This window comes from Heloderma suspectum, chromosome 13 (assembly GCF_057233095.1).
Source record: "Heloderma suspectum isolate Gila_16-S chromosome 13, 16-S_ref, whole genome shotgun sequence".
Lineage (NCBI taxonomy): Eukaryota > Metazoa > Chordata > Lepidosauria > Squamata > Helodermatidae > Heloderma > Heloderma suspectum.
Genome location: NC_139470.1, coordinates 17,111,819 through 17,126,768, shown reverse-complemented (window position 1 = coordinate 17,126,768; position 14,950 = coordinate 17,111,819). Strand labels below are relative to the sequence as shown.

The 14,950-nt window shown below is 44.5% G+C and overlaps 1 protein-coding gene across 2 annotated transcripts in view; it reads right to left on the bottom strand.

Moving 5' to 3' along the window:
• The window catches only part of HIRA (histone cell cycle regulator), a 59,042-nt gene that overhangs the window by 12,688 nt on the left and 31,404 nt on the right, over positions 1-14,950 (bottom strand). For both annotated transcript variants that reach the window (XR_014785801.1, XM_084820364.1), the window contains exons 11-18: positions 13,754-13,859; positions 9,618-9,845; positions 8,326-8,411; positions 5,008-5,202; positions 3,998-4,168; positions 3,024-3,216; positions 1,821-1,922; positions 89-237 (exon numbers count right to left, since the gene is read on the bottom strand). Coding sequence is in view for 1 of the 2 variants with exons in the window: in XM_084820364.1 (XP_084676490.1) it covers positions 89-237; positions 1,821-1,922; positions 3,024-3,216; positions 3,998-4,168; positions 5,008-5,202; positions 8,326-8,411; positions 9,618-9,845; positions 13,754-13,859 (1,230 nt within the window). In the remaining variant the exon portion in view is untranslated. The remainder of the gene's footprint in view (positions 1-88; positions 238-1,820; positions 1,923-3,023; positions 3,217-3,997; positions 4,169-5,007; positions 5,203-8,325; positions 8,412-9,617; positions 9,846-13,753; positions 13,860-14,950) is intronic.

Genomic DNA, 14,950 nt, shown 5'->3' with positions numbered 1-14,950 from the left:
TGCCCCAATGCATCCTTGCTCAAGCTTCTGGATGCCGACAGACAAACACTGAACACACACACACACACACACACACACACACACTTACCAGCTTCCTGCTGCGGAGAGAATTCGGCTGGTGAGGACTGTCTCCCATTCCTTTCCTTCTCGATTGCACTTTAACCTGCTAAGTTTTGAACCTCCCACTGTAGTGATCTCATTCTCCACTTCAATATACATCGAGGGATCTGAGCTTACCTTCAAAAGTCAGTTCATTTAAAACAGCTGAGCAAGAAAGCGTCAAATATAGACCACCCCAGCTTAAATAAATGTTTAAGAGCTTGCAAGATCACATCATTCCGTATCTAAAATCGCAGGTTCTAGATTTAAACAGCGCTATAGAAATGCATCTGTTGTTCAAACATAAAAGAGCTCCCTGCGGCATCTGCAACACACATGTCTGTGTGTGCTATCTGTTTATATGGTTTTTATGTAAATGGTTTTTTTATACTTCGTATAATGCGTTCCAATGATTTTCAGTTTTTGTGAACCACCCAGAAAGCTTCAGCTATGGGGTGGTATAAAAATATAATAAATGAAGTGAAATGAAATGAAATGAAATGTATAGCTAATATGTAACCATAACTGTTAAGTTCGAGGAGCGTTCTGTACAATACGACTTACAGGCACTTTAATAATCATAATTATTACTGGGCTCTTCCCATACTCGGAATGTGAATTTAGTTCTGATGAGCATGCATTCAGAGAGCGCGGTACTCTAGAGATGACAGTGAGTCCAAGTATGAATATAGAATACAAAACTGAGTAAGTAGCTCTTCATCATGCTTCACCTGTTGAACATTTGGAGGCTCAAATCATGGTTCAAATTCTAAACTATGGTTACTGCAAACCATGGTTTGCTGCAGCCACCTCCACACATAACAATAAGCCTGGATTCCTGGTTTATCCTGTTTTACTGTGAACAAACAGCATGCTAATACATGCAGGCCATTCGTTACTGCTTAACTCCTCCCTTCATGCGAGGGGTACAACTAACTAGGAAGGGTCAAGCTTACACTAACGTTCAAACCCAGGATCCTGGTTTGTTGCTCGCCAGCAAGAAACCAGGGAAGAGCAAAGTGGGAGTGAACGAGATGTGTGGACCAGCACGCTGCTTGTTCATAGTAGGCCAGGAATCCTGGCTTATGTACAAACACTACATATGAATTTAGCCCATGACACCGCGTTCAGAAGCCTCAGAAATCTAAAGCCAAGTCAGGAGGAGACTATGTCTTTGGAGGTTTTAATTCCATGTTACATTTTTTTCCAGGTCTGAACTCAAGTCTTCTTTATGATAATCTACACAGTGCCTTCAACATACAGGGCACTTTTTACAGTTTCATAAGCAAAAGGCGACAGACACTTGACCCAGCAAGGCTACAATCTAAACCAGCCTTCCCCAGCCTGGTGTCCTCCTGGTTTTTGGACTACAACTCCCAGAATTCCTGGCCACTGCCCATGTTGACTAGCGATGATGGGAGTTGTAGTCTAACACATCAAGAGGGCACCGGGTTGGGAAGGCTGACTTGTGGTTTGAACAACTCAGTATTCGTTTTATTTTTGAGATCCTGGAAATGTCTTTGAGCCTCTTCTTGACAGCCCCTTCAATTCATGCAAGGGATATAACTATACAAAATCAGCTCAAGACTGTTATGAATTTTGACTTCAAGGCCTGAACACACCACCTTTCCCTCTTTAACTTAAGAGGAAAGGTAAGTAACAGCGCTGATGGACAGCTATTCTATCCCACTCCCATCTATTTAGTTTTATCAGCCACTTACTTGTAATGCAAATGATTTCTGTGGGACTGGGGTTGGCAGTTTAAGTGCTAAGGGTGCACTGTGACAAGGACCATCCTTCTCAGAAGCCAGGAGAGCTGGGGACTGAAAGACAAGTGTAAAACGCCCATGTCAATTTAAGCTCAGCACAAATTAGGGATAAGTCATTGTCCCAACCCCCCCCCCCGGGGAAAGGAATCCAGGAGAGAAGAAGGGAGAAGAAGGCAGGCGAAGACAGCAGCAGACACCTGCTCCATCAGGAGTGTGCGCACACGCGTGCTTTAAGTGTATGGTTTTTAATGTATCCATATATTTATATTTCATAAGTGTTGTGAACCACTTTGAGGACGCCACTTGAAAAGCAGTATACAGATCTGCTAATAAATATATAAATAAGGGGGCTAAAATATAAATAGATAGATAATTAGATAGATGGATATGCCCTAATAGTGTATCGGTCTTCAACCGGCATGGCAGGACTCAAGCGGATGGCATCCTGAAGTTCAAACTGGTGGCACCAACACCGTTTTCTGTTTTGTTGTGTAACAGGAAAATAAATAACTCATGGACGTGTTGGCAAAATACAACTGGGGGGAACCAAACAAACTACAGTGTTTGTAATAAAAAAAAAAAGGGGGAGAGAGGTGAAAAGGGAGCGAGGTGACCAGATACAAAAGGAGGGCAAAATTCTTTTAGATGTGTAGAAGGTGGTATTAAGTGTGGGTTTTTCAACCTTGGCATGACAAACAAACTGCATCGTGTGTTCAACTATGCTCTTGTATTCTACTGTCAGAAATATTGGGGTCCTGCCCTCCTTCGCATCTGGTCCATATACAGCAAGGGTGAGCAACTTTGGGAGGCCTGGGGGAGAGTTTTGCTCCCTCAGGGGGCCACACCCCTGCCACTGTCCTGAAGGCTGCAGGGGCTGCAGTGGGGGTGGGGGTGGCTGCATGCAGCCCGTGTGTTGCCTACCCCTGATATACGGTAAAATCTGAAGCAGGTGCCCTGTTGCAGTTTGGGATTAAACGTGGGCCTGCATCCAAAAAGGTTGACGATTACTGCCCTGGTGACTCCCTTGTGCTTGCAAGCAAAAAAATGGAAATAATAAACAGAGTTGGGCATTCACACTAACATTCCCCGACTTCCCCTTCCTTATACAAGAATCTCTAATGGTTATCAAAAGAAGGTAACTAACTTCCTGGTTACCTGAACAGTTAGCGTGACGGGCATGAGCCTAGAGTCCTTTCGAGGCCTGCCTTTTTTCTTCTTTTCTACTTCAAGTTCCAGTTTGCGCTTGGATAGCGACATTGGCTTGGCTGGGATCTTTTCCTCACTGTCGCTGCTGCTCTCTAGGATATCCCTGGGTTTACTATCCCTAACTGAGTTCTGCTCCTTCAATCTGCATGACAAATAAAAGGATTAGCTTCACAGTTTGCATCAGTTTTCCAAAGCTGAAGCTGCCTTGTACCAAAATCAGAACCCACTGGGCTTTCTAGGCCAGGATTGTTTCCTCTGACTGGCTCACCACGGCCATAAAGAAATTTTTTTCCCAACCAGGCCAGCCAATATTCATTTACCTCTGGATCTCCAACACAGTGCCCACAAACAACTTTTTTAGTGCCTGCCAGGCCTCTGCCCTTCCCAACTTTTATTTCTTACGATTTTTTAAACTGGGAGGCTGGCTTGTTGCAAAGCAAAGGGCTGCCCTCCAGTGCCATCTTTATTTGGGTTCAAAAGGGTGGCTTTGTGTCTTGGAGCTCTGACCCAAGTTCTACCTTGCACTTAGGTTCTTGGGCAACTTACTTTTCTTTTAGTTTCACCAGTTTGCCTTCTGGGAAATGAGTGTTCTGTGATCAGCCATGCCCACCATGGCAGACATTTCATGAACGGATGCAGCCATTCTGTGAAAGCACCCATGACACTAAAAATTCCAATTGTGCCCAGTGACCCCCCAAAAGTTGGGGACCACTGTTAAATTTAGCTGCAGATGCTGAACCCAGGGCCTTCTGCAGGTAGAGCAGGTGCTCCTGTATGGTCCTTCCTTGCCCTCTTTTTGCCCACGGGCAAAATAAACACAAAAACCATTGCCCTTGGGTAGATCCCTGACTCATGGCTAATGGTCCCATGGCAGCTATGTTAACCCCAGGTTTGTCCTCCCACCTGTACAGTTCATGTCTCACCTGTCTATGGCAATCTGATTGGTGTGTGTTATGGCAGAAGTCCCTGAGGTGGCTTTGGATCGCTCCGTAAATCTAGAATCAAATGCTTTCATTGGTTCTATCTTGGAAGAGGCTGTCAGCACAGAGGGGGATGATGCAGGGGGAGCAGCTGAAGCAGAGGTAGCATTTACACTGTAAAAAGGGGGGAAGGATAATAATGATGATGATAATAATAATAGACTACAGAGCCCACCCTTTTTTGTGAAGCTGCAGACAATGCAAAGCACACACACACACGCTTGTCAATATTAAAGGCCAGCCAATAAAAATATTGATCTAGCTCAGCCCTCTTGGAATGAAACAGGACACATGAGCCTCTTCACACATTACTTTCCAGTTTTATGATCACAGGTTAAACCATGCCCGATTATCTCCTTATAACATTAAACACACTGCTGAAATGTATCCTATATTTTAGTCAAGTTGTTAGAACCACACTGAGTGGCTCATAAGTAACGGGCAGTATCTAACGGGGACTCTGCCAATCCCAAGCAGCGCCCACTGTGTGCGCAATGGAGATTTAGTGTTGCCGGCAGCAACTAGAAACGCTCGTTCCTGGAACAGGGCAGGTTCGTGGAGCTCGCATAAGGGAGCTCGTTGACCTGTCCTGATCCAGAAATTAGTGTTTCTGCTCATTTGGAGGCTTCCTGTAGGAAGTCTTAAATCTCCGCTGTGCAAGTGGTTGGTCCCGTTTGCACAACAGAATTGGCAGGAGGGGACACTTGCAGAACTGAATCGGCAGGAGTGCCACATCCCATTGGATACTGCCCTAAGTGTGCGATCTGACTTCACTGAAGTGATGGCAAGGCGGTATGAAAGTTATTTCCACGATGGCAAGGCGGTATGAAAGTTATTTCCATGATGACTCATTCACAAACACAAATCATCTCTACTGAGTCACTGCAGGATTGACATGCATGTGTGGACAGGCCAGAAATGGTAGAAGATGAGATCTCTTGCCCAATACTGACCCCTCTTTGTTGGCTGCATCTTCAGTTGGTTTAACACTGACCGCCACTGGCTCTAAGGCAGGCTTAGACGTGCCGAGGGAATTGGTTGCATTATAATCTAATGTCATGAGTTGATTCGTCTGAGAAGCTGACATCATAGAGCCTGCTAAGGATCCAGATATTGGAATACTATTGAAAAAAGCTGTAGAAAAATCCCTGTTTAAAGGCAGGGAAAGAGAGAAGACAACAGTCAAGGGAAGTGGGGGGTTTTAGTATCAAGATTACATTTGCCTGCTGGCATGATCAAAGATGCGGATCATTTAAGCACAAATATATGCACTCAGTTACATGATAAAATAAAAAAAGATTTCTGCTACCCAGGTAGTTTCTTGGGTTGTGCTAGCAAGGGCTAGTTTTCCATGAAGCAGCAGACATTCCCACTAGGGCAACATGTTTTGAACAAGTCGACAGCCAGCGCTGGATGCTCCCCCAAGACTGTACAGCTCATCTTTCAGTGACAGCATACAACCCAATCCAAACCATACGGACCATCATTTTCCAGATCAAACAGAATTCCCCCCTCAGTCATTATCTGGATTCAACCAGCTCACCCTCACCCAGCCCGTTTCTGTACTGAGACCCTGGTTTAGGCTCCTAAGAGCTGCTCTTATAGAATCATAGAACAGTAGGGTTGGAAGGGGCCTACAAGACCATCAAGTCCAACCCTCTGCTCAATGCAGGTATCCAAGTCAAAGCATCCCTGACAAGTGATGCTTCCTCTTGAATGCCTCCAGTGGGGGAGAGCCCACCACCTCCCGAAGTAACTGGTTCCATTGTCGTATTGCTCTAAGAGTCAGGAAGTTTTTCCTGGGATCTGGCTTCCTGTCACTTGAGCCCATTATTCTGTGTCCTGCACTCTGGGATGATCAAGAAGAGATCTTGGCCTTCCTCTCTGTGACAACCTTTCAAGTACTTGAAGAGTGCTATCATGTCTCCCCTCAGTCTTCTCTTCTCAAGGCTAAACATGCCCACTTCTTTCAGTCTCTCCTCGTAGGGCTGTGTTTCTAGTCTCCTGATCATCTACGTTGCCCTCCTCTGAACCTTCTCCAGTTTGACTGCATCCTTCTTAAAGTGTGGTGCCCAGAACTGGACACAGTACTCCAAATGAGGCCTAACCAGTGCTGAGTAGAGGGGAACTAGCACTTCATGGGATTTGGGAGCTATGCTTCTATTAATGCTGCCCAAAATAGCATTTGCCTTTTTTGCAGCCACATCACATCGTTGGCTCATATGCAACTTGCACTCTACAACAATTCCAGGATCCTTCTCGCTTGTGGTATTGTTGAGCCAAGTATCCCCCATCTTGTAACTGTGCATTTGGTTTCTTTTTCCTAGGTGCAGACCTTGGCATTTATCCCTATTAAATTTCATTCTTTTGTTTTCTGCCCAGCACTCCAGCCTATCAAGATCACTTCGAATTTTGGGTCAGCAAAGAATTTGGGTCTTGGATCAGCAAAGAATGAAAGAGAAAGCCTGGAGTCATCCAAGTATTGATGACACTGCTGTACTTGCATCTGAAAAATCTCACTCAGCAAATGTAGTGGAAATATGGAAGACCACTGTATCTTTTGTGGTGCACAGAACCCCCCTGCCCATGTCTAGAATGCTGTTTGAGCCTGTTTTTGGCGCTGGGTAGCTATGCCAGTTTCCAGGGCTAATGCTGTTGATGCTGTATGGCTAGAGGCTGATAGATGAGCCTTTGGCAGATTCTCAAGGTTAGTCGAGAGCTGAAATGGGAATTATCTGGGCTGGCTGCCTGCCAATTGTTGAGGTTAGTGTTGTCTGTAGTGTTGAACTAGGTCCAGAATATGAGGGATCAAGGGGATAGTACAGGATTTCCTGGGACCCTCCCAAGGCAGAATCTCATTGTAGGCTAAGTAGGATAGATAAGAACGTAAGATGAGCCATCAGACTACAGGTCCATCTAGTCCAGCATTCTGTTCACTCAGTGGCCAACTAGCTGCCCATGGGAAACCCACAAACAGGAGTGCAACAGCACCCTCCCACCCATGTTCCCCAGAAACTGGTGTACATAGGCATAGTGCCTTTGAAACTAGAAGGAGCATATAGCCATCAGGGCTAGTAGCCACTGATAGCCTTATCCTCCAGGAATTTGTCCAATCTCCTTTAAAAACCATCCAAATTGGTGGCCATCACTACATCTGTGGTAGCTAATTTCATAGTTTATGCACTGTGTGAAGAAGTCCTTCCTTTTATCTGTCCTGAATCTCCCACCAATCATGGGATAATTCCTGTGGCTTCTAGCTAGTATTATGAAAGAGGGAGAAAAATGTCTCCCTATCCACATTCTCCACACCATGCATAATTTTGTACACCTCTATTGTGTCTCCCCTTACCCTCTTTTTTCCCAAGCTAAACATCCTAGCTGTTATAACCTTCCCTCATAAGGGAGATGTTCCAGCCCCTTGATCATTTTAGTTGCCCTTTTCTGGATACTACGGGCCAGACCATTGGGGTCTGCTCATCACTGCCCTTATCTGATTTGTTGATCTTAAGAGTACAAGGTTTCCGGTGACTGAAGGAATGTATGCTTTATGCTTATCTTGCCTGATATTAGACTTACTGCAGTTATTGAATTTTGCTTACTTTTGCTTCGCTGCTTTTTGTTAACCTGCTTTCTGTTAATAAAATATCTTTCCTTCAACCATTGCCTCTGAATATCCAAATAAGAACCACTGCCTATTGACAAAACAATTGGCAAAACAGTTTACATATCGGATGAGATTAGGGATAGAATGGAATCTCCATTCTCAGAATTGGATTCCTGCATTGAGCAGGGGGTTGGACTCGATGGCCTTGTAGGCCCCTTCCAGCCCTACTACTCTATGATTCTCCACAGGACAGGTCCCAGGGATGGAACAGTGTGCTATTCAAGATCCCATAGCAGTCCACATGTTAATTGAGGTGTTATGCACAATTCTAAATTCCCCTCTGTACTCTTGTGCAGTCTCACTGGAAGTTACTTTCATTTTAAAAAATCTATACTTTGCCAAATTCGCTGCTGCAGTCTCAAAAAACAAAGCAATGTAACAGTGTATTACTGCCAAATGTCTTCGAATCTATTTGGAATCAGGTTTCAAAACAGTGTGTGTGTGTGTGTGTGTGTGTATACATTAATTCATTCATATATACATATACATACATACATATACATATATTTGAAGCTAGGGTGCAGGAAAAATCTTTTTTCGAGCACATGAGTTGGGAACATCACAGGACAGAAGGAACCCCCCCCCCCCCAAACCCTTCATGATATACCCAGTGTCCAGCTGAGCTATGCAGAGAGGTGTGATCCTTCTCCGTCCATCTGCTGTCCGGGTCTCAACTTGTTTCTTTAAAAGATTCTGTCAGAAGAAAGGTGGTTATTGGAACTTTTGCTTTTTTACTCCTGTTAAGGTCTATCAAGATCTATCAAAGGCCCATGAAGATCTATCCCTCTATTATTATTCCCACTTTCTCTTTTAGGCTGTAAGCTTCTTGTGTAACTCTGCAAGACTCCAATGAACAATGATGGCACTGAATAATGGTCCTGCAAGCAGATCTTGTAGATTTGGAAGAACTCCTAAAGTTGCGTTTCCTAAAGGACAGGGCTTCTAAGTAAAAGACCAGGTCCTTGAGCTGAATATTGTCATCTTAACAGATCTGAACAGAGCATCCAGTCAAAAATACAACAACTGGATATACTTTGCCCAAGATGAAATTCTCCGATTTAGCAACTTTTAACTGTAAATGTCAACCTCTTGATATTAATAAAGCGTCACATTTCAAGAGGTACAAGTTAAATAAGAGTCCTTCTTTGAAACATGGTTCCTTTCCTCTCTTACATCAATGAAAGGTTGTTGGGGACTTGTCCTCAGACATCTCATTTCTCCTTTTGGGATAATATGCTTACCTGATTTAATTCATATTTGTACTATGCTCTGCTATCCACATTTGTTTTTGTTACTGATTTCATTATACTGCAGTATATATATTTGTACTTCAATAAAATACGTTTTTAAAAGTGGGCCAAGCGTGGAATTGGGTTGGATTTCGCCGTGTGGTTAAGACACTGGCCTGTTCTGCATATAATGCCAACCCACGTTTTGCTGTCTTGTTTGGCAGCCAATCAAACAAATTATCATTTATTTTCTCAATCCCTGGGTTGTTTTTTCCCCCCTCCCCCCACCACCCTTGCTTGCTCCTCCCTGCATCCCAAATGCCTTTGCGGTGCTGTAGTATTGGTATGTAGAGTGCTGGGATTTTTTTTTTACCGCTCTTGCCGGCTGCCTCTATGGCCAGGTGAAACAACCCATGAAAAACCCATGGTTCTGGGTTCACACATAATGACAGCCCCTGGTTTAAACAACCCAGAGTTCACAACCCAAGAACAAACTATGGGTTCTCTTTCTGGGTTGTTTGTGGTTAACAAACCATGGTTTGTTAGCACAGCCATGTTCACATGACATGACAATCCAGAATTCAGCAACCCATACCACGGGTTGACGTTATGTGCGAACCAGGCCAGTCACAAGCTTTGAAGGAAGAGGTTCACCGCCTGAAATATCTACCTTCCTGATGTCTTCCAAGCTTTCTCCATTCACCATGCTGGCCACCTTCGGAGCTGCTGCTGGTGCTACTGAGCCCGCTGCATCTCTCATCACTTCGCTCTTCTTTTCCGCCTGCTGCTGCCTTTGCTGATACTTCAGCATCTCTGGATTCTCAATAATAGCAGTAGACAGATGGGCCTCAGTCATTATAGCCAAGCTTTTACCATAGGTAGACTGATGGATGTTGCTCTAAGGGGCGTAAAAAAATGTGAACAGCAAACAGCTGCTTAAACAACATGCACAAACCTTGATAGCAACTCACAAAAAACTTTGGCACAGATTGAATATCCAGGTGATGCAAGAATTTCAGTAGTACTGATTCATCGTTTATTCCCAGCTTTATTTTTCAGTCAATACTCTTGGGTTTCATTATTATTTAGTAATACATAACACTATTATTTTGCCCGCTGTATGCCTACTCAAGAAAGAAACTATCCTACAGTGTGTCCCAATGCATTAGATGGTCAATACAGGATATAATGGCATATTTACTTTCCAGTGAGTTTGAATGCATATATTACCAAGTTGCATTATTTACAGCAGCAGCAAAGGAGAACCATGCAGGGGTTTTGAATAAAGTGTCACTGGTTTGTAAATGTCACATTTCCCTTGGTGCCCCTCTTTCCTTATGCACTCACACACACAAATAAAGAGAGGCTTCAATCTCACGCCTTTAATTCATTATCAACAGGTTCATTACAGATGCAAATCCTTGAAGACTCTCAGGCTACAAAAGGAATGACAACAGGGGATCCAAATGGGAACACTGAAGTTGCCTGCAGTTTGAAGTGAGGCCTGCTGGCTAGACTCACTTAGGGAGGGATGTCCTGACCTTCCAGTGATGCTTCCCTTCATCGCCTCTCACACATCGCTAACTGGGTCAACTGTCTGAGCTCTACCCTTGACGTTTCCCTCCTAGCTCTGCACCGCAGTCTAGCATCTCTTAGGTCACAGCCCCCACTCTCCTCCTCCCAGCTTCTCACAGAGGGGGACAAGGGCGGGGCTTCAGGCCAGGCCATCTGGGAGTTAGTAACCTGAGAAGCACACCTACCCATATCTGAACTGGCTTGGGAAAATGCATTCCCCCCCCCCACCCCATTCTGGCTGTTCCTCTTCTGAATCTGAGCTGCTAACTATCTCCCTGCAGTCAGAATCAATCCTGACATCAAAGGCAATTGATAAATTTTGACAAAGTAAGCCAAGAGAAACCATCAGGAGTTATTATTAAGGATTAATTTTAGTTCTGCACTGTATGTTAAATGAGAATCAGGAAGCTTATTTGCTCATGTTTTATGCCTGCGTTTTAGACATTTTCTCTTTTACATATTGTATGCCATGGCCTATGGCTACAAGCAATAAATATTTCTCGTATTGCGTTTAGTAAATGCATGGACATGATCTAGCTGCTGCAGAAAAATAAAGAAAACAGACAACAGTAAAATATAACAGTAAGATAACGGCATAATTTAAAAGGCTAAATGAAAGAGATGTGTCTTCACATCATTTCTAAAAGCCATGGGAGGGGGGCCCGGTCCTAGTTCTTGAAGGAGCTTGTTCCGTAGTTTGGGGAAGATACAGGAGAAAGCCCTTCTTAGGTGCCTGACAAACAGGCTTCAGTTGGTAATGATGCCCTCAAATGGCCTCTCTTGCAGATCTTAATAACCGGGCAGGTTCATAACAAGACAGGTGGTCCCTTAGAGCACCAGGTCCTTAGCCATTTAGGGCTTTAAAAGTTAAAACCAGCACCTTGCATCCAGAAAGCAACTGGCAACCAATACAGGTCTCTCAGGACAGGTGTGATTCCTGCATTGAGCAGGGGGTTGGACTCGATGGTCTTATAGGCCCCTTCCAACCCTACTATTCTGATTCTAAGCCCCGATAAAGAGGTTTCGTTTCTGAAGGTGGGAAGGTGCAGAGAAAGGGAAGAGGAAGAAGACTAGTCACAGAAAGCCTGAGATAACTTAATTTTTTTTTTAATGAAATGGAGAATATTTTCTCCATTTCAGGTAATGTTTGAAATAATGGAGGATATTTCAAACACTAATAATGCCTGACAAAGGCTGACACACTACCAAAGAAGATCATTCTTAGAAAATTCTTAAAAACACACACAGTCTTTTAACAGTCATACTTAAGAGCTTTTTCTTGTTTCATTTTGTATTCATCAGGCTAGAGACAATAGTCCAAAGGACAACATGCCGTGCTGGTAAACAGGGCACAGCTCCATTTGCGTTGTACAGTCTACCTGCTGCATGAAATCTGGAGGTCATCGTTTATAACAAACTCTGGTTAATTTAACAAGCTACCTTCAGAAACCACGGTTTGGAGCTGGCTTGCTTTGAAATTGATCAGAACTCTTGTAAACCACGATCCCCAGTTTGCATACAACGACAAGACAGGAGTCAGGGGAACTGAAAGTAAAGACTACCTAAGTCCTCCTCCTGGCCACGCAGGAGGAGAGGAGGGGGTAGCACACAAGCCCGAGTCTCATTTGGGCCCATTCCAGCACATGAACGTAAGCGCTGGCCAATGCATTTCTAAACGCAAAATATTTTCTGAAGGAAAATGTAGTAGTGGAACATTTCCCATACCACATTACTGATGACTCTAGACAATTTGCTGCAGAATGTAAAAGTACATCCCTCCCAGTTCACACCCACTATCAGTTTTTTATGAACATATAAGGTAGCCTTACACTGGAGCAGACCAGTGATTCTGCCTAGCCTAGGACTGCCTAGTATTCCACCTAGCCTAGGCCCACTTGGACTGGCTGCCTGTATATTTTCAAGGTTCTGGTTTTGACCTATAAAGCCTTACATGGCTCAGGACCACAATACCTTATACGGCTCAGGACCACTGATGGGAGCGCGTCTCTCAGCATGAACTGACCCGTACACAATGTTCAGCATCTAAGGCCCTCCTCCAGGTGCTCCCTGCAAGGGAGGCTTAGAGGGTGACCACAAGGGAGAGAGCCTTCTTGGTGTTGGCATCCCAATTATGGAATGGAATGATCTCTCCAACGAGGCCCACCTGGTACCAACATTATTATCTTTTCGGTTAACTGCCCCCTTCCCTCAGGCATTTGGCAATATAACGTGAGTTTTTAATCAGGTCCTGGACTGTCTTTGGGTCATTGTTTTTAGATATATTTTATTATTTATTTATTTAAAACATTTCCATCCTGCCCTATATCATTAAGATCTCAGGGCGGCATCCAGATAAAATCAATTTAGACAGTATAAAACAATAAATAATTTAAACATATTTTACATAAAAACATATTAAACTATTAAACAAGCTAAAACCAGTAAAAATCTAAAACAATAAAACAGTTAAAACAATGTGCTAGGAAATGCATTTAGCCCTCAAAGGCTTTGGAAAAAGCCATGTTTTTATTTGGTGCCAAAAAACGAGACCAAAGTTTGCGCCGATCGAGCCTCCAAGGGGAGGGCATTCCATAATCAGGATGCCACAGCAGAGAAGGCCCTCTCCCACGTCCCACCGTAGTGTATGTCTCGTACAGGTGGGACGCAGAGGAGGGCGCATATATATTGCCCATGTGTGCTATCTGTTTATATATATTATGTAAATGGTTTTGCACTTTGTATAATGCATTTTAATGGTTTTTAATTTTTGTGAACTGCCCAGAGAGCTTCAGCTATGGGGTGGTGTAGAGACATAATAAATGAAATGAAATGTCTACTCCAAAACAGATGTGCTTACCAAGATCTTTAGCAGAGGTCTTTCCCAGCCCTCCTACTACCTCAGATCCTTATTAACGGCAGATGCCATAAACCGAATCAGGGATCTTCTACATGCAAGGCATGAGCAATACTACTCAGCTATGGACCTTCCCTTCAACTGACAGCAACTTGAAAAACATGCAGACATACCCAAAAAAGAATATGCATGTGTTTGTAAGTGAATGCAGGTATGAGTGCACATACCTGTTTATGGTGAACATGCCACATGTTCCTAGGTGTGACCCAAAAGGACCTGTTAGAACTGACAATGCAGGTCCCAAACAAACAAAATGTTCCCCCCTCCTTAAGATGGGAAGTTTGATTATCAAGCCCATCCAGAAGAATGCACGGTACCTTCTCTTCCTCACTCAGCGGATCACCAAGCTCATCTTGGGAAAAATCCAAAAATGCCACTGATCCGTCCATGGAACACACCAAGATGCCAAGGCCGTTTAATGTCCTGAAGGACAAGAAATCAAGAATCATGATTAGTACCTTACAATGAAAGGAACAGTTCATGTAATTGGAAGGCTGGAGGCGGGGGGGGGGGGGCAGTCGACATGTTGGCCAACACGGAAATGCATCTAGGCTCTCACATCCATTAACTGGCAAAAACGATCATGTGGCATGAAAGACGGCCCAGTGAAGCCTTACTACAACTGAGCAAACCCAAACTCCATCCATCAAACAGCCACACATATTGGGGCTGTTCACATGATATGTTAACCCACCACACCCAGTGGTTGAGTGCGGGTTGTTCGGAACTGTGGGTTGTTCATTGAACTGCGGATTAGCGTGTTGTCTGAACGCAGCCACGGCGGCTGGTTAACCATGCAGTGTGACTTATTTTCTCGAACACGCCACCTTGAGAACCCATGGCTCGTTGGGTTGTTCAGGGTGGTTAACAAGCCACAACGCGCAGTTAACAGGCAACCTTGGCTGCGTTCAGACAACACGCTAACCCACCGTGCAGAAAACACGTTAACCCACAGTTCAACGAACAACCCACGGTTCAAAACAACCCACACCTAACCACTGAGTGTGGGTTAGCATGTTGTGTGAACAGCCCCGTGCAATTTCTGAGGCCTGGTGCTCATCTTACGATGATGGCGTGGTGGCATTGCTCCTTCCTGCACTGCTAAAGTGTCACGTTAAGCTAGGGATGGTGAACCTCTTTCTTCCCAAGAGCTGAATTCAGTTTTGGAGAAGCTCTTGGGGCTGCATTTCAGTGGTGGGCAGGGCTGCAGGCAAAAGGGGTGGGGCCAAAATACCAGTGTATTTTAAAGAGCTTAAATGTTAAAGAGCTTAGAGCTCTTCCTGACAGTTGCTAAGTGTTGGGAGAGACATTTCAACCTTTTGGAACGGGGACAGCTGCACAAAAGTCCGGTGGTTGGGGCAAAGGAGGCGTGACCATCCAGGGAATCCTGGGTGGGCTGAACTGGGACCCCAAGCGGGCCAAGACTAGACCCCTGGGCCCGGGGTTCCTGACCCCTGTGTTAAGCCCTGAACATGGTGGAAGAAACCCACCCTGGGGCTCCCCAGCAAAAGCCA